The 27,388-nt window shown below is 44.5% G+C and overlaps 2 protein-coding genes across 3 annotated transcripts in view; both read right to left on the bottom strand.

The window, feature by feature from the left end:
- The window catches only part of LOC144890982 (protein FAM200C-like), a 1,200,974-nt gene that overhangs the window by 137,227 nt on the left and 1,036,359 nt on the right, over positions 1-27,388 (bottom strand). The window lies entirely within an intron of this gene.
- LOC137421111 (fibrillin-2) overlaps positions 9,363-27,388 on the bottom strand; it is a 291,848-nt gene continuing 273,822 nt past the window's right edge. For both annotated transcript variants that reach the window (XM_068106839.2, XM_068106838.2), the window contains exon 64: positions 9,363-11,672. In XM_068106839.2, coding sequence (XP_067962940.2) covers positions 11,277-11,672 — 396 coding nt within the window. In that variant the 3' untranslated portion in view covers positions 9,363-11,276. The remainder of the gene's footprint in view (positions 11,673-27,388) is intronic.

The following is a 27,388-nucleotide window of genomic DNA, read 5'->3' as shown; positions in this document are numbered from 1 at the left end:
GATAACTCGAGCATCAGACATTCGTGTAATGGCATGTGATTTTCATGTAATGTAATGGCATGTGATCCAAAACACATTCTGTTCTTTCAAAGAGCACTTGTAATGATTTGCTGAATCACTTTAAACCTAAACACTAAATGGCTTAACTTTAAATGCCATCAAAGTTTTAGTTTTAAGTGCTACACAAAAATATGGAACATTTTCCACATAGTAATAAAAATGAGGTTTTGGAATGTAAAAATAAACTGGGAACGAGTCATCTACTTATACACTGCCTTAAGTGATCTTTCTTCTCGCAGATCTACAATCATGGTTTTTTGAATGATTCATGTCTCCAATTTGAGCTCTTTGTGTGATGCTGTTTTGGACTTTCAGAACTTTGACAGCTGTTAGCGGACAGATACAACACTCAGGCACCATATTTTTCCTGTCATAATGCAGTAACCATATTTGAAAATGCAAATTTTTACTGCCATATTTTCTGGACAAGATTCCTATGCTATCAGAAACTTTACAGTCCGAAAATAATGAGAAAACTACAGCAAGAGGACCATCTACCATATAAAACACAATGTGTGTTTGTGTATTTGTGTGTCTGTCTCCCTTTGTAGGTTTTAAAGGCTTTGAGTAGTGCTTTCGGAGGTATTTGAGTGGGGGGTTTAATGGGCAATCTTTGAACACCACTGTGTCCACTGGTTAAAAGACCTAAAAGACTGAGGACCCAAAGGACACCAAGGTCCCAGAAGACCCCAAGGACTCTGAAGACCCAAAAAGATCATAAAGACCCAGAAGACCGAAAAGCCCCCAAATATCCAAAAGACCCTGAAGACCCAAAATTCCCCAAAGACCCAAAAGACTGAAAATAACCCAAGACCCTCATGGACCCAAAAGACCACGAAGACCCAAAATACCCCAAAGAACAAAAAGACACTGAAGACCCAAAATGCCCCAAAGAACAAAAATACCCTGAAGACCCAAAATGCCCCCAAAGAACAAAAAGACTCTGAAGATCCAAAATGCCCCAAAGACCCTTAAAGACCCTAAAGACCACGGTTCCAACCTGCACCATCAAATAAACTGTTCCAACCCATCATTTTTGATGGGCTTTATATTAGTGCATAATCTATATATATATAAAACACAGTTTGTGTGTGTGTGTGTGTGTGTGTGTGTGTGTGTGTGTGTGTGTGTGTGTGTGTGTGTGTGTAATGTTACCGATAGACTCCGAAACGGAGAGGCTCACGTGCTTGATATTTGGCATAGACATGGCCATTGAGCCTGGGACGAACATGGCCGAGACCATATTTGACGAGATCCATATTTTTTATTCATATTTACCTCAGCGCATTTCAGCGAAGTACCCGCTAATCTCAGCCAGTGCGAGCAGCTCGCTGATTCGCTCAGAGCGATCACGTGATGTTCCATCCCGTCACACGTCACACGTTTGCACGTGATTCAGGGCGAAAAGCCATTGCGTTTTTCACCTTTATGCGACCGTGTTTTGTGTCGATTTTGTGCGATATGAATTAAATTTTAATTCATATTTCGTGTTTACGAATTCGAATACGAAGGATTTCCCCTTTCGATTTCGAATACGAATCGAATACGAGCTTGAGTCGAGAGGGCGAATGTACGGGTTGGGAATGTACGGGTCTCCCCTCCCCCCCCCTCCTCCCCTCCCCCCCTCTCCTCCCCTCCCCCCCTCTCCTCCCCTCCCCCCCTCTCCTCCCCTCCCCCCCTCTCCTCCCCTCCCCTTCCCTCCCCTCCCCCGCCCGGCAATGCCAAGTACTTCTGCTAGTATGGAATAAAATGTTGATGCAAGTACGAAGTTACACTGTTAGTCGGTTTTGATATTTGATTGTCTTAATTTACATATATATATATATATGCACAAATAAATTCGCTATTTTTGCCATTTTCCAATACATGTTCAGCACACGACTTGGACTTGGACTCGGATGCCAAGTACTCTGGTTCGCGACTGCTGGATGCGGACTCAGACAGACGGCAGGACTCGGACTTTGACTTGGAGAGCTTGGACTCGGACTTGGACTCGGACCAGGTGGACTCGATGACAACACTGCCTTAGTGGTAGTTCATAAAATTATGTTACTGATCCGATAGGACTTTACTGTATACCAACTGGTAGAAAAGCATTGCAAGGAAGGATGAACTATTAATTCAACTGATTTTTTTTTGTATGCAGACATCCAGTTTGACATCCAGGGAATTTCACAGACATCCAGAGTTTTTGGAGTTCTATTGGAGTTTTTGGAGACAGTGTTAATGGGATAACATAAAAGAAGGCATGTTTAAAGCATTGGGTGGATCCAAACAGGAGCACCCAAATTCAACTGCTTGGATTCAAGTGCTGGGTCCTCTTCAGGAAGCATTTGTGAATAATGGACTCCTTGGACATCACGGAAATGGAGTAAATATTATCATTAATTCATAAAAATAAGATATAATATGGAATCGTTCAGCGTTTTCACAAGCGAAATTGTTATCAAATTCCCATGATCAAGTAGTAGGCCTACATGTTGCATTTGGAAAGATTCATATGAAGCACAAACACGTCGTTTTATTTGATTCAGCTTCAGCTAAGACAGCCAGCTTAATATCCTACAGACATTTTTTTTGTATACTAAGTCGAACTTTGTTCCATAATAACAAACATGAAAAAGAGCAACCAGAGATTGCAAACCCTCGCCAGGATGTATCTTCAGTGGTTTTTAAGGCTTTTGTGTTAAAACAAATATGGCTGATGAACCACGTGACTGATGACGTCATTATTTTTTCTAAACTAATTTATTCCTAGATTATGCTCAATAAATTTCATCTTGATCGGATGAAGTTTTGTACTTGTCGAATTATGACGTCATAATGGAGGCACCTATGACATCATCATTAACATATTTTATTCCCCATGGAGAGTTCTTCACAATGAGCAATGTCTTAATTTTTTTTCTATTCAGCACTTTCGGAGATATAGAGGTGCAAAGTTTTTCGGGTTTTCCAAGATGGCGGTCGAACCACGTGACTTATGACGTCATAATTATCATTAAAACATTATACAGGTGGAGTTGCACCTATGGTGAAAATTTCCTGTCAATCGGACCAACGGTTGCAGAGAAAATCATATTTATTCTGTGCGGACAAACAAACAAACAGACAAACAAACAGACAAACAAACGGACTCAAATGCAACACCCTCTCCTCAGTTTGTTGCACAAGAACCCAAATGTGAGAACTCCATATTGCTGGTATATTGTTCCTTTCTTTTTGACAATAACTTTGCATCCTATAAGAGATTTGCAATGCATTATTAAATTAATCCACATTCCACATGTTAAACTAACAGGATAAGGAGAATTTCCAGAGCACGTAAAAATGTAGGACATTTTAGACAATGCGGCAATCGATCAAACCTTTCGATTTTTTTTGATTTTTTTTTGCTTTTTTATCTTTTTTCCCCAAAAAGACATTTTACATATCATGTGCCAACAAAATTGGAAGCAAGCGCCATGAATCCTGTGCAAGGATGTTAAAGATGCCAGTGTTTTCTCAGGAATAGGCTATTGTGAACCGGCACCCTGGACAAATTTCTGTCAAAAACAATAGCACCTGTCCTGTGTTACTTCTGAGGCAACAATGTTCACAACTTGGTTTGAGCACCCAAATGCTCTGTGAAGGCATTTACCCTGGTAGTTGGTAACATTTCTCAGATGGATGGTTGAATGCAATTTGAACTAGGACAAGCAAAGATTGCACACCTTCGCTCAGACTTGTTTTGTGTGGTTTTGTATAGGGTGTTGCAAAATAAATGATACATACCCCCCCCCCCCCCCCCAGATTGTATTGACCATATGTCCGCGATTTTTGAATTCAAATTTCGTGTGCGTCATCATGACGTGTTGGCCCATGTCACGCACGTTGCCTGCGTATTGTCTCCGTCATATTTGCGACTCATGTTCGTGTCTTTGCTGAAATCTTTTAAAAGTCGACTTCAAATGGTTTCTGAAGCTAATGGTGGTCATATTGACGCGTATTAAACGTGAGTTTTTAATTTTAATTAAAAAGTATCATTTATTTTACAACACCCCTAAGTATGTTTTTTCTAGACATATTCACATTCTAATTGTACCGTACATACTGTCACGTCTACACTGTAGTGAAGACCTCAGGGCGACAGATGACCAAAACGTGCTTTAACTCCGAGGCGTATACCCCAAAATATGGCGGTGTCTCTGTATGGCATACGAGGGAAACAGAGGTCCCGAGGTCTTATTTGAATGGATGGATGTGACGATGGTTTATCCGAAACCACGAATAAATAAACGTAGAAGACAAGAACTTGAAAATGCAACAAATAAGTATTTAATGAAAATAATGCAGGCAATAAAGAAATGAACGGTGGGGTAAAAACTATAATTCCTAAATGAGGGACCCTCCATCAGACACAAATACAGACACAGGGAGAAAAAAAAAGAAAAAAAAAGTGTGGTGTGATGCGTTGGCCGGTACTCCCTGGCGTCCTCAAACCCCGATGGTCGTCGAATGGTTCCGAGGCCTTACGCGGGAAAACGCCCGATGGCGTGAAGTCGTGCCGCAGCCAGCCGGTCCGCGCAAGGCAGCCAAAATCCCTCCTCCTCCCCCAGGGAGAGAGAGAACAATGGCATGACCGCTTGCACCAAGCCAGCACGAGAGAGGGAAAATGGCGGGTGCTTCGCTTTTTCTTCCTCCATTCTTGAAGGTCCCCTCTGACGTCACACTCGCTCCAATCACCGAGCGCCGTCGAATCGTCCCAAACAAATCGTCCTTCGGGGCGTGGCTTCACAGCCATTCTTGACGCCCATCGAGAATGTTCAGCTGGGCGGGGTCGTAATGTCTGAGTACTATAGGCGATTATGGTGGTTGTAATTATGTGCCGATTGCATGGCTGGCCGAGTGAATTTTATAAGAACAAAGGGAAAAATCACAAAGGCAATTACACACTGGGAATTTATCCTTATGCCCTACCTAATTAGCATAGCTCCACCCCTTGTATGGAGACACATAAACGCTTAAACGGACATTCGGCCCTAACTTAGATCCATGAAGGTTCTTCTTCGTGACATTCGGGTCGCACTAATCTATACAATTCGATCTCGACTAACCCCACATCTCGATTCGATTACCTACCCCCACACACGTAACAATACTTTATGGACACTCACATTCTAATTGTACCGTATATACTTTGTAGACGTACTCGCATTCTACTTTTACATACTTTATAGAGGAAGGGCTTGATTACCACATTGGCCAACTAGGCCCGAGCCAAGGGTCCAAACTTCATGGGTGTCCAAAATTATGAGTTATAAAAAAAAATAAAGGAAAAAAAATAAAAATAAAATAAATATATATAGCACACCATAACCTTGTTGCAACTTTTACTTCCTCTAGAGTCTCGACAGTCCAGTTTGCTCATGTTTTTGGCGCACCGGCACAAGGATCTGAGGATCTGAGGATCGCGCCCGTCTGATCGGTAGTAGCGACGGACGGTACATATAAAGGGCAGAGACTTAATCAATGCGAGCTGATGACTCACGCTTACTGGGAATTCCTTGTTTGTGGGACGCTGTCTCAAGCCCCAGTCCCCATCACAGATGGGGCTCAGTGGTTTACCTGAGCCTGACGGCAAAGGGCAAGCCCCAAGGTACACGCTGGCCTGTCCAGTGTAGCGTGTGTGGCGCCGGACATCGAAGGACACCACAGACCTGTTATTGCTCCATCTCGCACGGCTTGCAGCCGCTCGTCCCTCAAAGAGGTTAGTTAGGGTCACCAGGGTCGTGGAACTAATTAGCGTGTCTGAGTCTTGCTCGTTATCAGAACCAACCAGACGGATCGCTCCACCAACTAAGAACGGTCATGCACCCAGAATGATATATATTAATCACCCAGATAGCTCAGATGGCAGAGTGCTGGTACAGTTCACCAGAGACCTGGGTTTGATACCTGGTCTGGGCATGTAATTGTCACACATATGTAAATTAAATATTTATAATCATTTTCATGATTACAATATTTGTGATTACAGAGCGTCTCTATCTCACACTTTCCTCACCTCTGACTCATCCTGGTGATGACTATATTGATTGCGGTGCTATTCTTGACAATTTTATGTTTCTTTGACTACCCGGACACTAAGCATCCATCTGTGTTCGGTGGATCGACACGAGTACTCCTGTCTGTAGGGCTCGTGTATAGAAATCAAGTGCCTGAGATATTTTCACAGTGAGTTACAATATTGTTTCTGACCTTCAAATTAGAAATTAAGTGAATAACTAGATATAGTATCAGCTTATGACCGCTATATGATGAACAAATAAATAGCCTTTTGGTGCCTTAAGTATCTTGTGTTGATGTCGCCTTCTTATAATTAAGTCCATATAGAAAACCACATTAAAAAATAAATGTGTTCCAACTGAAGATGCGCCCAAGATGTTGTGGTCAGCATTTGGTATTCTAAAAGCGTCATGAGTCATTATATTTGATTATATAGCCATAATATCTAAATAATACCTTTGGCCAAGTTAAGGGCATCTGGGAGATTAACTTAATGATCCTTTAGACTCAGGATTTGTTTGTTGCAAGTTTGTTTGTTTAGATTAGACAGTTGTTGTTTCCATTGTATGCAGCTGCACCACAAGGAAGCTAAATGTCCTTCAACTCGACCTCAATCAGACTAGGTGGTCCACAAAGGGAACCAACTACTTTGAGTGTTATGTCTAACTGGTACCGAACACACAAGCCGTGCAGCAGCATTGTTTCTAAATCTGGTTATTTATGACAGGATGACATTTATGATGTTTATGACATTTATGACAGAAAAAGCCTCGAGCTTTTTGTTCCTCATTTGGCCAATAAACAGAATGTTTGTACAGCATTGGAAGGGCCTTGAGACTTGGATGGAGTCCCGAGTTTCAGTCGTTGTTTTCTGGCAGGCCTGCGAGGAATCGTATATGATTGGACTAGCCAACAGCAACAACTAGGCCATGGACTTGTTGTCTGAGTTGAGAACTTTTCGGTTTTGTTGCCGACTTGCGCGTAATCTCCGAGTTGAGCAGATTTTGTTTTGTTGCCCCCTCGCGTGTGAGCAGCATCTGTTTTCTACCTGCTCTCATATATTTGGCAGCTCATTCAAGTACATGCCACACACCGATTTGTTTGGAATTTTTCACAAAGTAAATTTGTGATAAAACAGAAATGTCATCCATCAAAGAAGGCTGGCTTCAAAAACAAGTGTGGAACATTCTTGATAGTGAATCATGTATGAATGCATGTATTTACAGTATTGGAAATAATGATGGAAACAGTAGAAACTGTGTAAAAATGCAAAATGCAGACTCTGAGGAGGATATGTGAAACTGCTACTATTCACAATATAATCCATCAATGAAAAAAGCCCAAACTCTCCAAAATTGATGTTAAGTACAAACAGGTGTGTTATCTAGATGACAGCTGACAATCCAGCACTGATTTTGTGAATGACATACCTGAAAGTTGGGTGCAAATACTTTTTAAACAACACCAAGGTACATATTTGCACTAGTGGTCACAGTGGATGTGTAGCTACCTAAACACCTTTGCTGAAGAGAGGCAGAGTCCTAAACCTTGCAAAGGGAAGACTCTCAGTCTCCGATGAACAAACCCCCAACCCTGGATAAAGTCTCCTGAATAAAATTGACTCTGCGGTGCGCATCATACTAAAATACACCATTTGATGTCTGTCTGATGATTTTTTGACAACGATACATTCCGTCGTTACTTATCCAATCTCAAACAAACTTGACAGGATGACTAAGGGTTACACAATGAAGTTTGTAGCTCATTCCTTTGCCCCCCTCCCCAAGGGGGTTTTCATCCTCAAGCGGGTTTTCCCGGCCAATGCCGCCGATGGGGTTGCGTGTTGAGGTGTATATCCGTGTTAAGCTAGCTTTATCGTGGCGTTTTTCCAAGGCCGTTTCTAATAACAAAACTAATGATATTAGCATAATGGTAATGCTATTATAAAACAATATTAATACCAATAATATCCCACCTCCCCAAGGGGTTTTTCTCCTTGAACAAACGCTGTGTCAACGTTTATAAATAGCTTATCATTGTGTTTTCATGGGAGCAACGGCTTCTACCAGAAGGAAAAATATTATAAACCACAAACACATATGATTAGCTTTTTAAACAGTCGCTCATCCTGTTTATCACATTAAAACAAAGAAATTTGGAGGAATCCAGAAATTTGGAGGAAGTTTTACTTCCAGAACTGAGTGAAGATCTTCTGTAATCTATACACCCCACAAAGGTTGGGTAAATAACATAACCCTTCCTGCCGCTAAAGTGGCATTTTTCATAGTGGCCTTTTGAAACCCACCAATTAAGGTTTTGTTTTGAAAACCACCAATGAAACTCACTTTTCCTGCTGTTTAACACAAAACTGACAGGGAGGAAGCCCGGGTTGTGCTCATTTACCAGGTTGTTAGCTTGTGCTTGCCAAGCCAGCCGTTCCTTAAGGGTTTTGAATGGCGTGCTTGCTTGAATGCTTAAACCACTTGGCGATCTCTCCACAAGAAACTTGGTAAATGAACACACACCCAATGTTCTTGAGACCCGGCCATATATCGACTGTAATCTATATACCCCAAAGAGGATTGACCCTTCCTGCCACTCCTGTAGTGAGCGGGTGTACGAGTAGGTATACATATAAATACACTGAATATATAAATACATATAGTACTGTGCAAAAATTTTCGGCCTCCTTGAAAAATAAACATTTTTATTGTCATATTGGCATATTTACCCTCAACAAAGGACAGCGTATTGCATTTGGGTCTGTTTGACTGTTTGTTTGTCCGTCCACGCAGAATGTGCTGACGTAGGCCACAAACGCCACCTAGTGATAGCCGGTAGTACACGTTCTCTCTTTTTCAACTGAGGACCTCGATAAAGTATGTACAATTATAATGTGAGTTCGTCTATAAAGTATGTACAATTATAATGTGAGTACGTCTATAAAGTATGTACAATTAGAATGTGAGTATGTACAGCTATCTCTGTATTCCCGTCTCCCATGTACCATTCATACTAAGGTCGAAAGGGTTTAAAGGGTGTAATATCAATAAAAAAACCCATTTGAATGATAATATTTCCAAATTCGTTTTATATATGCACTATTTTGATATTTTGCATTGACATGACTATTGAGGGAAGAGGGGCAAGTGGAGGGCCGGAGTGGAAGACAAGGGTGAAGGTATTTTGACTTATTCACTCTTAGAATATTTTTTTTGCTCTTTCTCACCAAATTTGTACAAATCCAACAAACAAAAATTTTCTTGTTTTTATTATTCAGAATATTAACAAGTAAAAAGCACAAACAATGTATTATTAGTGATCTTTGTTTAACTGTAAGAGGCTGGTGTGCAGTTGATAAAGAGAGGGAAGCCCTTCTCTTCTTTTATAAGACAACCCAAATATTTTTTTGCTGAACTATTCTTATATATGACATTGTAACACTGATATTATACACATATTTTGTCCATTACATTTCATCATTACATAAATGCATTTTCCAATGTTGTGAAAATAAGATAACCCTGAAGAACAACATATTTTAAAAAGTACGTTTATAACAATAACTTCAAGTTCCAACAGAGTAATTCTATTAATCACATTAAAATATTTTACATTTTTTTTTGATATACGTGCAGATTATGCATTCATAGTGAAAACGTTAATTGTATGCAAACAAGAACCACTTTTTGATTTAATTGTTCATTAAAGTTATGGCAATACAATACAACTCCAAACAAACCACGTATTTTAGCACCATTTAAAATGTACGTCTTTTATATCGATCCATATTATAAATTGTATGTGTTACACAGTGCTGCATCACTTGTTTGCATTTATAACTTAAAGTCACTGAAGACATAGAATGCAAACCCGTCGGTTCACTTTATTGTTTGAATCTGCTCAAAAATGGGAAAGAGATGTTACGCCATTTGAATATATGAGCTGATAATGATGTACGAGTGTACAATCAAGCATCAATGCATGATGTTTTTTTCCAAGGTAATTTAAAACCAGCATCTTGCCAAAAGCGTGTTATGCACAGATGCGAATGAATAGATGTTATTTGTGCAGTAAAGAGTCCAACTGGTTTACCTGATTTCCAGTTGGTGTATTTATTAATTTAAGAAACAGCATAATATAAAAATGCTGATTTGGCATTTCAATTATTGCATCAATTTACTTTCTGTGATCAACATGATATTTTTATTTTATTTAAAAACTCAACTCCACTAATCCCACAATTATTACACAAACTCACAATACTTGATGATGAATGGAAGTTTGGAATATTGACTTTTTATTTTGTTGCTGATGTTTTGCGTCCACTAAAAGGGGCTCCAGTTCAAACCGGTCCCAAACGCTGAAACTCTTTGGAAGGCAGTCACATGATTGAGAATAAAAAAACACTATCAATATACCATTTGGAAAATCTCTTCAATATACCATTTGGAAAATAAAGCTGGAAACGAATTAGGGTCACAGTATTTCATACTAGCAAAAAGGTAAAAATCAGTAACAATATCAGTACTTTTTGTAAAGGTCTGAAAATTATTTATTGCATTTAACCATCTAAAAATTATTGCATTTAAACCTTTTTCTCTTTCTATTTGTTAACTGTGTAAGAAACAATGTTCAAGTTCCTTATGCTTTTTAAGGGCGACTACTTTGAAATAAACTCGTTTTATACTTCAATACATGTTTCAGAATTCAGATGTTAAAAAAAAAGAAAAAGAAAAGAAAAAGGCATCCTTAAAAACACCCAAATTGCATCGCTCAGAGGTTAAGGAACGTAAGTAAGCATATTTATTAACCTGTTACACTCCCTGTGCAAAAAGCCTCATTTGATCAAGCAGAATACCCACAGTGCACTTTATAAAGCACATTCTTTGGTTAAACAACCACATTATATGGAAGATTTCCTCTGAATTCCACAGGGGCTCACATAACTTACATACAGACAAAGTCGAACAAAGGAAAGGACAATAGAAGGTGGTAAAGTAGAAAGAAGAGAAGAAACAAAGGGAGGAAGTAAATATTAATGTCTTGTTGAGGAATTCTAGAGGAAAGCAAGGTGGACTTCACAATAAAAAAAAGAAGATAAGGGCAAGTAGGATGGGACTAATGGAGGATTTCTCGGGTAGGAAATGGCTAGAAGGAAAATACAATCAGTGCAGATGTACAAGTAATTTCAAACGCAACTTTCGACCAAGCTCTCCTTCTAGATAGTCTCTTTCATGCGCAGCGTGTAAGCGACGCAAAGCTGGACCATGATAGGCAGGTGCCGCAGCCAATTCGAGCTGCTGCGAACCAGGACGTGCTGCTTCAGCTTTCGCCTTTATAATCCGCAACGAGGCAGCGCCGTCGTGCCATGCTAAACTGAAGCACCCATCCTGGTTTCCCGAAGTGATAGCATAGCGGACGTGTCCATCCAGCGCTGTAAGAGCAGGTATGAGGTGCAGCACATGTGAGCCATCATGTAACATGCTCACATTCAGGTGCATCTCAATGGGCCACTTTATGTCCAAGCTTGACAGAGCCTCCAAAGAATTGTTCATGTGCACCTAGAAGTGGAGAGCATACGGAGATTTCATGTTAAGTTATTTTCACGTGTGTTATTTTGTGTTCACCCCCCTCACTTTCCCATTCCTGTAACCTTACCCTTTACATATGTGCCCTCACTTACCTTGTCCCACTTTGGATTACCACCCTTCCCTCTCCCATGGTGTATCATTTAGAAAAAACAAGGAAATTCTTGCTTTAAACTGCTCCTTTTCCCCACCAAATAAAATTATTCCCCATGTTGCTTGTCTGTATGCATCTATGTGCCTCCTTCAGCTGTGTTGTTATTGTATTCATCTTCATTACTAACATGGAATGTTGTGCTGAGCTGTCACATTGGTGATGTGACCTCAGGCTGGATCAGCCAATTCCAGTGACTGCTTTTCCTTGCATATTTTTCAGACTTACAAACGATTTGTGCTTGCCTGTTTTCCCTATCGGCTTGATCATGAGGTGAACTTCTCTCTCTGAATATATATTGAGCATTTCACACTCTGGCAAACAGCCTTGCTCTTCAAATTCTCAGCCTAAGGTATCCAAGGACACCTCCTCACATGGCTTTCTGATTTCCACCACTCTCATAGTCAGGGCGTGGCTTTCATTGGGTTCCTTTCATCTCTTCTCCCTGTCAAGGCTGGAGTGGTACAAGGCAGTATCTTGCACCCAGTTCTTTTTCTCATAATCATCAACAATCCTTCTGATTCTCTGGAAAAATTCCCTATCTTTTCAATAATCCTCCAGACAACCCTCATCCTTCAGACATCCAGACAGCAGCCTCTTCACTCCCAGCAGACACTGATAGAATCAGGAGTTGGTCGTACATGTGGAATGGCTTTCAACCTTGAAAAATCTCACACTCTCACTCTGTCTTTCTGAAAGGTCTGTCTGGCAAACCCTCCAATCTGATTTCTTAACAAATCTTTTGAAGAGGTTTAGTCCCTCAAAGGTTTGGGCCTTACCATCAGTCATGGACTCTTTTGGATGAACCGCATATCAGAATTGGCCTCTAAAGCCCCTACCACACATCTTTCGCATGACCAAGGCCTGCTAGATCATTCGAATCTCCCATGACAAAGCTGAATCAGTTCCTGTAACTCCCACATTGAATAATTTTTAATGGTTTTACACCCTCTGTCCTTTTCCAACCTCACCCCCCCCCCACCCCCCACCCTTCCAAGGTTCTTCAGGGTGCATACATTCTGCCAGTAACTCACTTCTAGTGAAACTCCTAAACTTCAAGTTCACTTCTCATCAACACTCATTTGTCTCTTTCCTCCTCTTTTCTCATTTCTCTCAGCTGTGTGACGAACTTCCTCAGTCTATTCAATCACATTCCCTCCAGGGCTGCAAAATGACTGGTAACCTTCTCAGGTCACCCCTCCCTTCCATGCTCATTATATTTTTTTTACCCTCATTGACCTGATCCAAGCCCACCTCTTCCCTTCCAGGTTAATGTGATTTCTTTCCTCGCTCTTTACACACTGTTCAGTTTTTTCCCATTTTCATTTCATTCTCTCAGGTCGTACGTTCCTCACAGCCGACCAGGTACCACCACTTGTCCCTTAGGAACCCGCTAGCAGAACATTGGTTCTGTTGCAATTTCTTGGGGCAAGCTACCAAATGGGGGGTTTGCAGGTTTTTGAGGGGTCTTTCTGCCTTATGGATTGCATTGCTGGTTCTTCCGTGTCTACATTGGCTATGTAAAGCTAGAGTTTAGTGTTAGAGTCATTGTTCTCAAAGGCTTCCACCAGAAAACTAGATGCCAGAAACTGGATGTAGCACCCTGGGAGACTGCCTCATCTGCTGGTGCATAATATTGGTCCTTGTGTCTGCCAGTTTGTGACTGGAGCCAAACCGATCATGGGATTTTAAGAAGTCCTTCCAAGGCCAAGAGTTTGCACTGTCGTTGGAATCTGGAATGCTCTTTCTTTCTCTGCAAAGTTCTCTGAAGCCCCTTTCCCCCACTTTTCACTTTTTTTCTCTCATGCACAACAACAAAAAGAATCAAGATTTTACTGTCAGCCAATCATTTTGGGCACCCCATCCTGTTCCAATCAATTCATTCCAGCCTTTGCCAACATCCAAGGTCTTCTTTCTAAACTCAAACCTACCCACCATCTGCTATAATCATCTAGGCCACATCTGCTCCTTACTGAGACACAGATTGCTGAAGCCATCTGCACTACACACCTCCAGTACGCTGACTACATTTTATACAAGGTTCCACTCCAAACCTAGCATGTGCCCCTACGTCCGCTTCAACATGCACCTACATCCGCTTCAATGCCATTCGCCTTGAGCTTTCCAACCATGATTTTCAACTTCTCTAGCTGAAAGTCTCCCTCCTCAATCTCATATATTAATTGGCTACGTTTACCCTCTCCTAATTCTGACAATAATATGCAGATCTTGGACCACCTCACTATCTGTATTGAGCAAATCCAACAATCTTCTCCATCTTCCGAAATCATCCTTTTTGGAGATTTCAATATCTAAAACTGCTTCTGGCTTTTCCACTCTACCCACACCAACCAGGCGGTTTCTGAATCCAAAGTCCTTGCTATCTGCTATGACCTCTGCAAACTCACCTCTGAACTCACCCGCATTCCTTACTGCTTCTCCAACAGCTCCAACAATCTGGATCTGTTTCTCACTTCTAAACCTCATCTTTAAACCATTATCCTTGTTTTCGCAGCTATTGGATCTTCTGACCAATGGTTCATTACCATCCCTTGGAGTATCAGTATTATGACTCTGCCAACTGGGACGACCTTTGCCAATATTTTGGAGACTACCCTCGGTGCAACTCCCATTTCTCTGCTGATCCTTCCACTGCAGCAGACCAAATTACTGAAATCAACTGAGTATGTATGTCTCTTGACATACCCCACTCATCCAAAGGCAGAAAAGTCCCATCCTCCAACTTTGCTTTCCATAATTGTGCTTCTTCTGCTTCCTTAAAAAACGGCCTCTTTAAAGCCTAGAGAAAGTTTTCCTTTTAGAACATAATTGTATGTTCTTATGTGGCTGCCCACATCAATTATAGGTGCATCATCTCCGTAGTCCAAGCCGACTTCATCCAGTAGACGTCTGACAAGGTCTTCTCTCTTCCCAGCAGCAGACGTGCCTTCTGGTCCTTAGCCAAGCACATCTTCACCAATTTATGCGAGTCATCTTATCCTCCTTTCAACAACCCCGATAGTTCCATCTCCAGCTTTCCTAAGTCCAAAGCCAACAACTTTCCCTCTCAATCTGCAGTCAAGTCCACTCTGGATAATTCCAATATAACTTTCTGCTTTTCCTAAATCCAACTTCTTTTTTCCACTCACAAGGTTTGCCAGAACCAGCTCTCCCTTGTCATCAACAAAGCCAATGGTACAAATGGCCTTCCTGCTGTTGTTATGAAACATTGCATTCCCAAAGGTGATCCCATTTTCTCCAAGCTTTTCAACCTCTTTTACTTTACAGGTAATTACCCAGCCTTCAGGAAGCATGCCGATGGCTGCCGTGTCTTGAAGAAGGGTGACAGGTCTGATACCCTCCAATTAGCATCCAATCATCTTGACCTCCAATATCTCCAAAGTCATGAAGTCTCTCATTAATAAACAACTTTTAGCCAAACTTGAATCTTGCTGTCTCTTCATTGACCACCAATATGGGGTTTTTTTTGTATTTTTTTTTGTATACAAGATCGAGGCTCGTGAAAGAGCTAACATTAATCACACAAAAAGTCAAACCGACACATAAAACACAAAATAAGGGGAGCGGTAGACAAGATGGGGAGAGAGGGGGAAGGACACAAACACAACATTTGAGAGCAAGGACATCGAGAGAACTGTGGGAGGGAGAGGGCTTGGGGGGAGATGGGAGCGGGGCATGGGAAGGGGGGTGGGTGGGAGAGGTAAAAAAAAAAACATATGGATACTGCAAGGACTTCCAGGAAAGAAGTTGGAATTTCAAAAAAGTGGATCTGGGGTGAATTAGCAGGGGTAGAAAAGATCAAGGTTTTGGATGGGGTAAGCTAAGAGATGGTGGTGAACAGCTGTTTTAAAGACCTGGAGGGGGGAGGGGATTGAAGGGAGTGGGGGAGTTTGTTCCAGAGGTGGGAGAAAAGGGGAATGAAAGAGTGAAGGTGAGCAGAGAGCCTAGATTTTGGCAGTTTAACTATAAGAGGGTTGCTGGCAGATCTTGTGCGACCTGTAGGAATATTTGGGGGACAGAGCACAGATCGAGCTGGGGGAGTAAGGCCGGAGAGGAGTCGGTAGAAGACAGAAAGACCACCAACCTGTCTGTGGTGAGTGAGTGAAAGGCCCTCGGAGTTAGCTTCATCGCAGGAGATTCCAATGATTCTGAAAGCTTTGGTTTCATCAGTGTGAAGCCGAGTTAGGTGTGAGGCAGGAGCACCGGCCCAGAGGGGGGAACAGTATTCCATGAGCTGCGGATGAAAGCCTTGTATGTGGTGAGGAGTTCAGGTGTGCCAAGGTAGGACTTCACACGATGGAGGATGCCCAGTCGGCGACTAGCTTTGGAGGCCAGCTTGGAAATGTGGTTTTCCCAAGAAAGATCATGACAGATAGTGAGACCCAAAAGCTTGAGCGACAGAAATTCTTGGAGAGGATTCTTGAGAAAGTAGATGGGAGGGTTTTCCAGTCGGTCTTTTCGGAGAGACATAGCAAGTGTGTGAGATTTGTCAGGATTGAAAGATATGTTCCACTTGTTTGACCAGTCTGTGATTTTGTCCAGGTCTGCAGAGAGTGAGGAGGCTGCAGACTGCCGATTTGAGGGATGAGGTCGGGAGCGGCAGAGAGTGGACTCATCAGCAAAGAGATAGAGAGGATTTTCCAGAGAGTCGGAGAGATCATTGATGAACACCAGAAAAAGCACAGGGCCCAGAACACTACCTTGGGGAAGTCCAGCCAGAACAGGAAGGGGAGATGAGAGAAATCCATTCAGGGCCACACGTTGACTACGACCAGAGAGGAAGTCCGCAAGCCAAGCATGGAGATTTCCATGGATACCATAGGAGGAGAGTTTGGTGAGCAGAGCTGGGTGCCAGACCGTATCGAAGGCACGTGATATGTCAAGGGAGACAGCTCTGATTTCCTGTTTGGCTTCCACAAAGCCAGATCCACTGGAGAACCCTGTCCGATGTTGCCAGCGAATGGTGTTCAGTTTTTGCCTTTCAACTTTTGCCTCAATAAATCATGATCTCAATCTCATCATCCCATTCGGGCTCCAACAACCTTATGTCCTTCAATCAGTGCAAGACTCAAACCCTCCTTATATCTACCAAGATCAATACAGCCACCCCACCTCTTCTCAACCCCAGCAGTCCTCTATTAATATGCTTGGGGTCACCATCTGCAGCAATCTTTCCTGGCAGCTGCACATCCTCATTAATTACCAAATCCAGCTCCTAGAAACTTGGCTTTCTCTTCAGAGCTCGCAACTACTTCAACTCCAATCAGCTTCGCACCCTCTACAAATCCTAAGTTAGATTGGTGATGGAATACTGCTCCCATGTCTGGGATGACACTCCTCCATCAGTCATTGGTATTCTGGATTGCGTCCAAGGTAAGGCAGACTGATTGATGATCACACCTTGTTTAGCCATCTCCGAGCTTTGTCCCATCTCCAAACTTCCCTGTGCCTCTTCTCACATTATCACAGTCAGTGCTCTGTTGAAGTCTTTGTTTCTGTCCCTCCTCCTCTTCACTGTATTCATAATACTCACCTAGCTTTACTCATCAGCATTTCTGTGTTATCCTCTCTTCCCTCCATACCAATCAGCATGCCTCTTCCTGCTTCCCCCGCACTACCTCTCTTTGGAACAGTCTTCCCAGCAGTGTGTTCCGAGTTGTACCAACTTGTAACAATGAAAGTCATGAATCAACCATCTAGATCTCATTTAATGATTACATTTCCAATCTTCTTTTTTTGCTTTTTCGCCCAGGGGCTCTGTCTTGGTTTTTGGCCTTGAACCTTTCCCTTGTGGTGTTAATAATAAAAAATGGTTTTACATTCCTCATCTTTCAGCCCCCTTCGTGCTATGTCTGAGCTTATATTCAGCATGTTCATTCCATGTGGCCTCCTCGTCTCCCCTGTTTTCATTCTTCCCCTCACCTATTCGTGTCCCCTGTTGTGTCCCTTCACCATTTTTTTGGTGAAGTGTGTTTCCCTGCTTTCTACTCTGTTATTTGTTATATTTAAAAACAAAATTTATTACACAGTTGAAGAAGGATGCTTTTTAGTCCCTGATCAGCACTTCCTTGTTATAGAGGCTTATTTTGTTGAAAATAAAAAAAATAGCTCAGAAGTTCTGCTGTTACTGACCAGCAAATGTCAACTTAAGCAGAATGGTCAAGTTCAAAGTGATGCTGGATTCCCAGTTTACCTCAATGCACAGACCAACATGCCTGGAGAGTATATATTGTACATTGCACAATGCACTTCAGATGGTGAATTCATCTGTAATAATATTTGGATGAATTTTCAATGGACTCAGCAGCATTTTGAGCCACAGACGTTACTTCGAATAGGGAAATTCTGGGGTAGATTACCCTGGAGGAGGCAGCCAAGATATAATTCATTGAAATGGGTGCCAAAGGAATGGCCAGTGAAAGCTAACATGAGAAAGGAGAAACTGGGCCTTCTCACTTAGTTCCCTTGTAGAGTGCTTGCTGCGGAGTTATAGAGAGATTATATTGTGCAGCATTTAAATATTATTATCTGCAGATTATGCACCAACAGAAACCAAGGCTTGGCATGAATGCCAATGAAATATGGGAATCGCTTTGGCTGGAACCTCACTTTGCAGAATGTGCCAAGGCAACGTTTGGCAATCGCTACAGATCGAGATATGCCATTCATGAGGTTCTTGCCGTTACAGCCATGCCAGCCAGTGTTACGTATGCGTTATTAGCAATGCCAATGGGGCAAATGCACACAGTTATTCAGGACTTCATTGTGGTCACGTTAATATGTTGCTTTATAATCATTTTGGTGTTCGCAATGCAAACACAAAATGTAGAAAGTTTGGATCATCTTCTGATAAGGGGGAAATGAATCGCTATTTTCAGAATATCCTACTGCAGACTGGGTACTTAATAAAATGCCACAAACTGTCCAGGATTTTTTTTTCCACACTGTTGATTTCACAATGATAAAACATATATATATATATATATATATATATATATATATATATATATATATATATATATATATATATATATTGTTGCGGATATGGCATTTGGCCTCCATATCCGCTTGTAAATATTCCCCTATTTCCCCAACACTCCCCAACTATCCCCAATCCCCCATTCCCTAGTCCCATTGCCTGTAAATAACACTCTGTAGAACCGACCTTCCCCTTTTTCCCCCATTAAATGTCGTGCCCAGGTCCACCGCATCTCACGTAGACAACTTTCGGACATCTTGCTAGTTATTCTTAGTCTATGTCAGTTAAGGACTCGTTTCCATTAATTCTGACTCTTCGTTGCACCAGAATGTGATCGTATGGCACCAGTAGTGAGTTTAGGACCTCCCCATACCTCCTCCCATCTTCCCCATGCAACAACAACAACAACAACAACTACAACAACAACAACAACTACAACTACAACAACAACTACCACAACAGCGCGCGGGGAGTGTGCGTCCTCACTCCGGCTCGGTTAGCCGCCATTACCCATGTGCGCCGACGGGGTTACCACGAAGGGGCTGCCTGTCGGCTCCTCGTCAGGGGCGGAGCCCGGTAACCCCCGCACCCAATGAGAAGCAACGGGCCGATTCCATCTGGGGCGGAGCTAACGAGCCGAGGGCGTGTCACTCCCCGCCGGATATACGCAGCGACTTACCGGATGTGAGATCAGATGCGCCCCCAGCTTGGAGAGAGAAGTTGCCACCTCCGAGCGCTGAATACCTCCCCGCATCTTTGGACCGGACCGGGTCGATTCTGTCCCTGAGCCAAGAGTGCACCTTGAGCCATCGACCAACCCGCCTTTCCTTGCCATCAATCCCCGTGTGAGTCAGTTTTGTCCTGTTTATCTGTCGTCTGTCGGGGCTATTCTAAGACCGTAATTAAGTGCCTACCTTACTATGCTGTCTCTCTCATCCCTGTAATCTGACCTTCCGCAATATTATAACCTCCTCCGGAGGTCTTGAGAACTGAACCCTTGGTGTCGTGTCATTTTAACCCAGCCGTTGTGTCCTTTTCCTCAATTGATTTAGCGTAGCGCGACTCGGCAACGTTCGAGTATAATCGGGTAAACGTGCAGACGCGGTCATACCAAACCGCTCGGTAAACCAACATCCACAACCGCGTCTGTAACAATTGGTGTCAGGAGTGTCGGATTCGGACCTGGGACTAAATTTATTAGGCCCAAATTTTGGAACACCAATTGTACCACTAGGGTAACAATTGGTGTTGGGAGGTAGAATTCGATCCGGAGCGCGTTTCCCGCGCTCGAAATTATAACGGCGAAATTTGATTGTGTTTTACAAAATATAAAAACCCGAATTTTGAAAGTCGCGCTATGGCAGACCAAGTCGGCTGGGGTCCGGTAGAGGAGAGTGAGGCAGGGTCGGTCCAGGACCAAAATGAGGGACATAAGGAGAGCGAAACAGTGAGGGTAGCAGACGCACAAAATAGCGTCGTTGCGCCCGACGTTGCGGGCGCACAAAATGGCGCCTCGCACATTGCTACGGCGGCCGCACCCGCTGCACAAGTGGGAGGGATGGCCCAAATGCAGGCCCTCATGGAGCAATTTATGGCGCAAATGCAGGCGTCCCTCAAACTGCAGAGTGAGCAATTAGGGGTAATGGGAAACCAAATGGGGGTCATGGGGGGCGAAATGGGGTCCAATAGCGAGAAATTGAGGGAGGACATGGGGGCCCAGATCGGGGGGTTAGGGAGTAGAATAGAGGGATTAGACAATAGATTAGGGGAAATACAGGAGGGGTTAATGGGGGTAGAAAACAGAATGGCCGCTCAAGAGAATCAAATGGAAGGGATGCAAAAGGGGTTAGAGGGGTTAGAAAACAATATGGAAGGCAAATTGAGGGACATGAGGGACCAAGCGGAAAGGGAAGTTAAACAAATGGGGCAGCAGATAGAGGGGGTCAGAATGGGGGTAGAAACCAAACTGGATGCTCACAGGGAGGAAATGGAGCAGATGAGGGTGGCATCTGGACAGGAGATGCAAGTGATGGGAGAAGAGATCAGAAGAGGTGTGAGTGAGGAGGTCGGAGGAGTGCGCGAGGAGGTGAGGCACTGTAAGGAGCACATGGAGAAGGAGGTGAGAAAGGGGACTGTAAAGTTACAAGGGGGCATAGAGGACCTGACGCAGGAAGTAGAACAACTGACAGAGGGACAAAAAGAACTAACGGACCAGGTAAAGAAGAACACAGCGGTAATAGGAGGGTTAAAGGCGACACAGAAAGAACTAAAAGATGACTTGGTAGCGACGAAGAGGGAATGTCAGATGGTACGAGAGGGACTGACAACGAGGTTGGACGAGGTGATAGAGGTAATGGAGACGAAGGACCGGCAGGTGAGGACGCACATGGAAACGGTCAAGGTAGCCTTGGAGGACGAGCTTGAGGAGACGTACCGGGGAATAAAAGAGGTGAAGCAGAAATTAGAAGAAGTGGAAGAAGGGGTGAGCGAAATTAAGAAGCGACGGAGAGGGGATAATAAAGAGATAAAAGAGGAGATAAAAGAATTGGTCCAAAGTCTGTGTTCGGATCGTAATGATGTGCTCATTAACCGGATGAGGGATTCGCAGGTGATGGAGGAGAAGCGAAGAGGAAGAGGACCCGGTGTAAGTGGTGACCAATATGGTCGTGCGTATGATGCGCCAGGTGATTTAAGAAGCTTGGGGGTCGAGATGGACCCGGGTGTTCGTGAGAGGCCGTTGGTGAAGTGTGCGACAGGTCTGGTGTGCGAAAAAGGAGGTGTGCAAGAAAGTCCGACTCTGGGGGGTGTGAGGAAAAAGTGCGTGCCAAGGAGTGAGGGTGCTGGCGAGAGTGAGTCGGTCGTAGCGTGTGTGCGAGGGAGCACATGGAAGCGCGGTGTGGTAAGTGTTACAGAGGGTGTGACGGGAGAGTGTGCGTGAGAAAGGTGTGTAACGGACAGGTGCATGAGGAAAGAGTGCGCTGTCGGGAGTAAGGGTGAGTGCGCTGTCAAGAATGGAGGTGAGAGTAGTAAGAGTGACACGGAGCGTGAGTTGGTTGTGACAGGTGAGAAAGGAAGCACACCTGGAATGGTAGAGCGTGAGTGGGAATGCACGCTGGAATTGGTAGTGAGGCACGTGGTTGGGTGTGCGAAGGAGAGCACACCTGTGATTGTCACAGAGGAGGTGACCGAGGAGGGGGTGCGAAGAGGTGTGTTGGTGAGGTGTGCGACCAACGAATGTGTGCGAAAGTGTTCGGTGGTCAGGTGTGTGACCAAGGCTGTGAGTGGAATGAGAGTACCGAGGTGTGTAAGGAAAGGTACGAGGAGCATGGGAACGGCTGGATGTGTGAGCAAGGAACGGGCTGCGGGGTGTAAGCATGCAGGTGAAGCATCGACGTTAAACGGAGCAGCGGTTAGGTCGACTTATAGCCGAAGCGGGCCCTCGGTGCGTGCCGGGCCTGGCTTTGAACGGCCGCGTCCGTGCTCCACCAGGCGGAGCGGGCAGCCCGATAGAAAGGGTCGTCATGGCGACCACTTTTTGTTGAGGCATTCCGGCAGGTCGAGATCGAGCCATTGGATGGCTCCACGCCGGGGTGGTGCGTGGGATCTCGGCCCGGGTAAGCCCCCGTCCCTGCACCGAGTGCCGGACGTATCCAGCCGCTGGCACCAAACAACCCGCATTCATGGCTTGGCTTTACGAAGCCGGGCTTTGGACAGGGATTGGCGCACCGAGAGGCAGTAGTGAGTAGACTGTGTGATGAGGTTAGTGTTTTGGCCCCGAAATTAGAAAAAAAAACAAAATTTGATGATTGGCAAAGGATTGGCAGTAGTGATTGGCAGATGATGGGCAGTGATTGGCAAATTTTTGATTAGTTGAAATTTGATGTGCAAAATTGGTAGTGAGCGATGGGCCCGGTGGGTAAGGGTGGCATCCCTGCCACCCTTCCCATGGTGGGGCAAAGGAGCAATAGCTTATGGGGTGTATGGCAGTGGAAACTAGCCCGGGTGGGTTAGGATATTGATAGGGATCTAGCGAAGATGACATTAGGTGACGTTAAGTTTAGTTAGTGACTGATACCTGTAGTGGGGACGCAGGTAGATTAGTGTGGATGATAATGACGAGGGAGCGCAATAGTTTAAAGGGACGACTGGGAAGCGCAAGTTTCAGAGGGGAGTAGTTAGCTGAGATGATGCCGTGTGTGTGAGAATTGAACAGGTGTGATTGCACAGGTGTGCAACTGGACAGGTGTGTGGAGCAGTGTATGAGTAGTGAGTGTTGTGGATCAGCGCGAATGCGCTTGGGGAGAGAAGGGTGCAGGTGGCACCAGGTGTGAGAGCACAGGTGTGTGGAGAGAGTTGGAGTAAGTGGTACGGAGTGGTGTGCATGGTGCGAAGGTGTGGATGGGGGAAGAGTGGACCCCTTTCACGAGTACCCGGGGCGGGTAGTGTAAGTGTAAGGTAGAGGGTATAGGTAAATTGTGGTTGGATATTGGCATTTGTGGTGCGGTTGCAGAATGGTATTGTGGATGGGTGCATTAGTGTTGTGGAAATGGCTGGGCGTGTAGCCTGTTAGTGTGTGTAGTTGGTTGGGCACTCCACCACTGTGAGGATGTCGGCCAGGTGAGGCCGCAGGTGGGCTCTGGGAGCCGGTAGTTGTGAGTGGGTGCCTGAGGATCCCGGGTGTGGATCGGGCAGCCCAGTGCCAGAGAGGGCACCGAGTGGGGAGAGCGCCAGAGGGCCTTCCCCAGGTAGATAGGTTAGGGTAAGGAGCAGGTAAGCTCGGAGGCAACTACAGTGGTGGAGGTGTGCAGGTGGGTAGACCCGCTGGGAGAGGTACACGTCGCGGCCCAGAAATTGTGCGAGGGCACCGGGAGATGAATCGGGGGAGTGAGACCCCAAATTGAAAAGCACCACAGTTTGGCCAATGGGAATTGGTTTTTAGAACCCATAGTGTAAGAGGGCCAATGGTTTGGCCGGAGAAAGACCCCGGGTAATGTAAAGTTGTTAAAGTCATTTAGGAAATAGTTAGGATTGATGAACCTGTCGCACCATACGCAGCCACTTACCTGTGGTGATGATGATGACTCCACACCTGTGTTTTCTTTGTTTTGTGTTGCAGGAAGTAAGGATTGCTGTTGGATTTGTGAGACGCATCACGACGTGGATGAGACATTGGGGTGATTCCATCTCTCCCTCCCTAGGAGGGACTGATGATGAATTGGTGATAGCAAATTATGATGTTGAGTTGGAGATGGCAAATTTTGATGAGAGTTGAAAATGGCAAATTTGATTGGTTAGGAGGGAGAGAAGACGAATTTGGTTTATGGGAGGAACGGGGAAGACAGTAGGGACGTTTGTTGATTGGTAAAGTAGATGTTTATGGGTAGTGTTGTGTTTTGTGGATGCAGTAAGGGGTAAGGGAGGGGCCATGTAGGTTACATGGTGGGGGGGGGGGGGGGGCGTACGGTAGGAACGTACCTGTCTCACCTGGTTCCCATGTGCCCCCAGTGTGCATCATCTTATATTGCGTGCACTTTTGCGCCCTTACCACCTTACTCACTTGTCTGCTTCTTTTGTCTCCCACCTCCGAGGATCTGGCTTTGGGGGCAGAGAGAGAGGAGAGAGAGGTGCTGGCTACGCAGTTGTGGGCCTGCACTTTCGCTGCTTGCTGCCTGGATCGATACACCATATGGACCGCAATGTTTGTGGCCGCCCACCATGGACCGCAGTCCTTTTGCGGCCAAGCACCACCCGTGGATTGACCTATGGGTCAACGTGGCACCTATGCCATACAGGTGAACCACTTATAGTTGGCCCCCTGACGGCCACAATAAAGAAATGGACGCGGTTGGCGCCTTTCTTTATTTTTGAAAGAAGTACGAAGGCCAAGTGCACCACATGAAGGCAAGACCAGCGGCAGAACATCGGCCGGCTGCGACACCACCGGTGATTTATAAACACTTTATTGGTGCACCGGATGGTGCTGACGACATGATGGGGTGGTGCTTTTGGTGCTGGGAAGGGGTGCTCTGCACATTATTAAAGGCCGTAAGGCCACAGAGCACTCGTGGGTTGGTGTATCGATGCTGGCATGCGTGCTCTCTCTATGCATAACATCTGCATGTGTTCCTCCAAAAACAGGTCCTGGATCGTAGTGTAAATATCAGCGTAGTCTTGTAAATAATGCTCCCTACCGGCTGTATGTTTAGTTTGCGAATTCTTTCCGTGATTCGGTTATCCTGTGGGTGTGTTTCTGTGAGGAGAAGGGTGCAACGTCGCAGGGGGACATATTTACTCATTTGTGAAGATCTGTAAAACTGTCGCACTCAGGGTAGAGTTAATAGTAGAGGGAACTACATCTGAGTGCCACACTAAAATAGGTAAAAATTTATCGGGTCGAGACGCCCCGAGGGTAGAGAAGGGTGCAATGTTGCGGATATGGCATTTGGCCTCCATATCCGCTTGTAAATATTCCCCTATTTCCCCAACACTCCCCAACTATCCCCAATCCCCCATTCCCTAGTCCCATTGCCTGTAAATAACACTCTGTAGAACCGACCTTCCCCTTTTTCCCCCATTAAATGTCGTGCCCACTCCCACCGCATCTCACGTAGACAACTTTTGGACATCTTGCTAGTTATTCTTAGTCTATGTCAGTTAAGGACTCGTTTCCATTAATTCTGACTCTTCGTTGCACCAGAATGTGATCGTATGGCACCAGTAGTGAGTTTAGGACCTCCCCATACCTCCTCCCATCTTCCCCATGCAACAACAACAACAACAACAACTACAACAACAACAACTACAACTACAACAACAACTACCACAACAGCGCGCGGGGAGTGTGCGTCCTCACTCCGGCTCGGTTAGCCGCCATTACCCATGTGCGCCGACGGGGTTACCACGAAGGGGCTGCCTGTCGGCTCCTCGTCAGGGGCGGAGCCCGGTAACCCCCGCACCCAATGAGAAGCAACGGGCCGATTCCATCTGGGGCGGAGCTAACGAGCCGAGGGCGTGTCACTCCCCGCCGGATATACGCAGCGACTTACCGGATGTGAGATCAGATGCGCCCCCAGCTTGGAGAGAGAAGTTGCCACCTCCGAGCGCTGAATACCTCCCCGCATCTTTGGACCGGACCGGGTCGATTCTGTCCCTGAGCCAAGAGTGCACCTTGAGCCATCGACCAACCCGCCTTTCCTTGCCATCAATCCCCGTGTGAGTCAGTTTTGTCCTGTTTATCTGTCGTCTGTCGGGGCTATTCTAAGACCGTAATTAAGTGCCTACCTTACTATGCTGTCTCTCTCATCCCTGTAATCTGACCTTCCGCAATATTATAACCTCCTCCGGAGGTCTTGAGAACTGAACCCTTGGTGTCGTGTCATTTTAACCCAGCCGTTGTGTCCTTTTCCTCAATTGATTTAGCGTAGCGCGACTCGGCAACGTTCGAGTATAATCGGGTAAACGTGCAGACGCGGTCATACCAAACCGCTCGGTAAACCAACATCCACAACCGCGTCTGTAACAATATATATATATATATATATATATATATATATATATATATATATATATACAGTCACGTGAAAAAGTAAGTACACCCCATGTAAAGTTTTGATTTTTTCAACATATTTCAACATACAGCTATTTGATCTTCATTTCAACAATATTGATAGATAAAGGTGATATAATATAACAAATATCATGAAACATTTACATTTTGTAGTCCATTGTATAATTTAAATAAACATAAATGCAAATTTCGCATGTGGAAAAAGTAAGTACACCCCTACATTTATCACTACTTCAAATACCTAAAATTAGAATCAGGTGCACCAGCTCAGGTGCAAATGATTATAACATCGTTAGAGAGGATATTGGAGGAACCTGTCTTATTTAAACCTCAGACATTTAGTTTGGTTTGCTCTTTGTTGTTGAAGTGTGCGGCGTCACCATGCCTAGATCAAAAGAGCTCTCTGAGGCCTTCAGAAAGAAGGTTATAGATGCCTACGAGTCTGGGAAGGGATTTAAAAAGATCTCCAAACAATTTGAAATCAATCATTTGACTGTCCGGAAGATCATCTACAAGTGGAGAAGATTCCAAACAACTGCCAACTTGTTCAGGCCAGGCCGCCCCAGCAAGTTCAGCCCGAGAGCAGACCGCAAGATGCTGAAAGAAATCTCTAAGAACCCCAGAATGTCATCACGGGACCTACAGGTAGCTCTTGCCACGGTTGATGTCAAAGTGCACAAGTCTACCATTAGAAAGAGGATGCACAAATTTGATCTACATGGGATGTGTGCCAGGAGGAAACCTTTGCTATCCAGAAAGAACATCAGGGCAAGACTAAAGTTTGCCAATGAACACCTCGGCAAAGACCAGCACTTCTGGAACAATGTGCTCTGAACAGATGAGTCAAAGGTAGAGCTATTTGGCCACAGTACCAGAAGACATGTTTGGCGAAAACCAAAGACAGCATTTGACCACAAGAACCTGATACCAACTGTAAAGCATGGTGGTGAAAATATTTTGGTTTGGGGCAG

The sequence above is a fragment of the Myxine glutinosa genome, chromosome 2, assembly GCF_964187855.1.
Source record: "Myxine glutinosa chromosome 2, kmMyxGlut1.1, whole genome shotgun sequence".
NCBI lineage: Eukaryota > Metazoa > Chordata > Myxini > Myxiniformes > Myxinidae > Myxine > Myxine glutinosa.
Note: the sequence above shows the minus strand (reverse complement) of the source record. Positions and strands in the feature narration are given on the sequence as shown.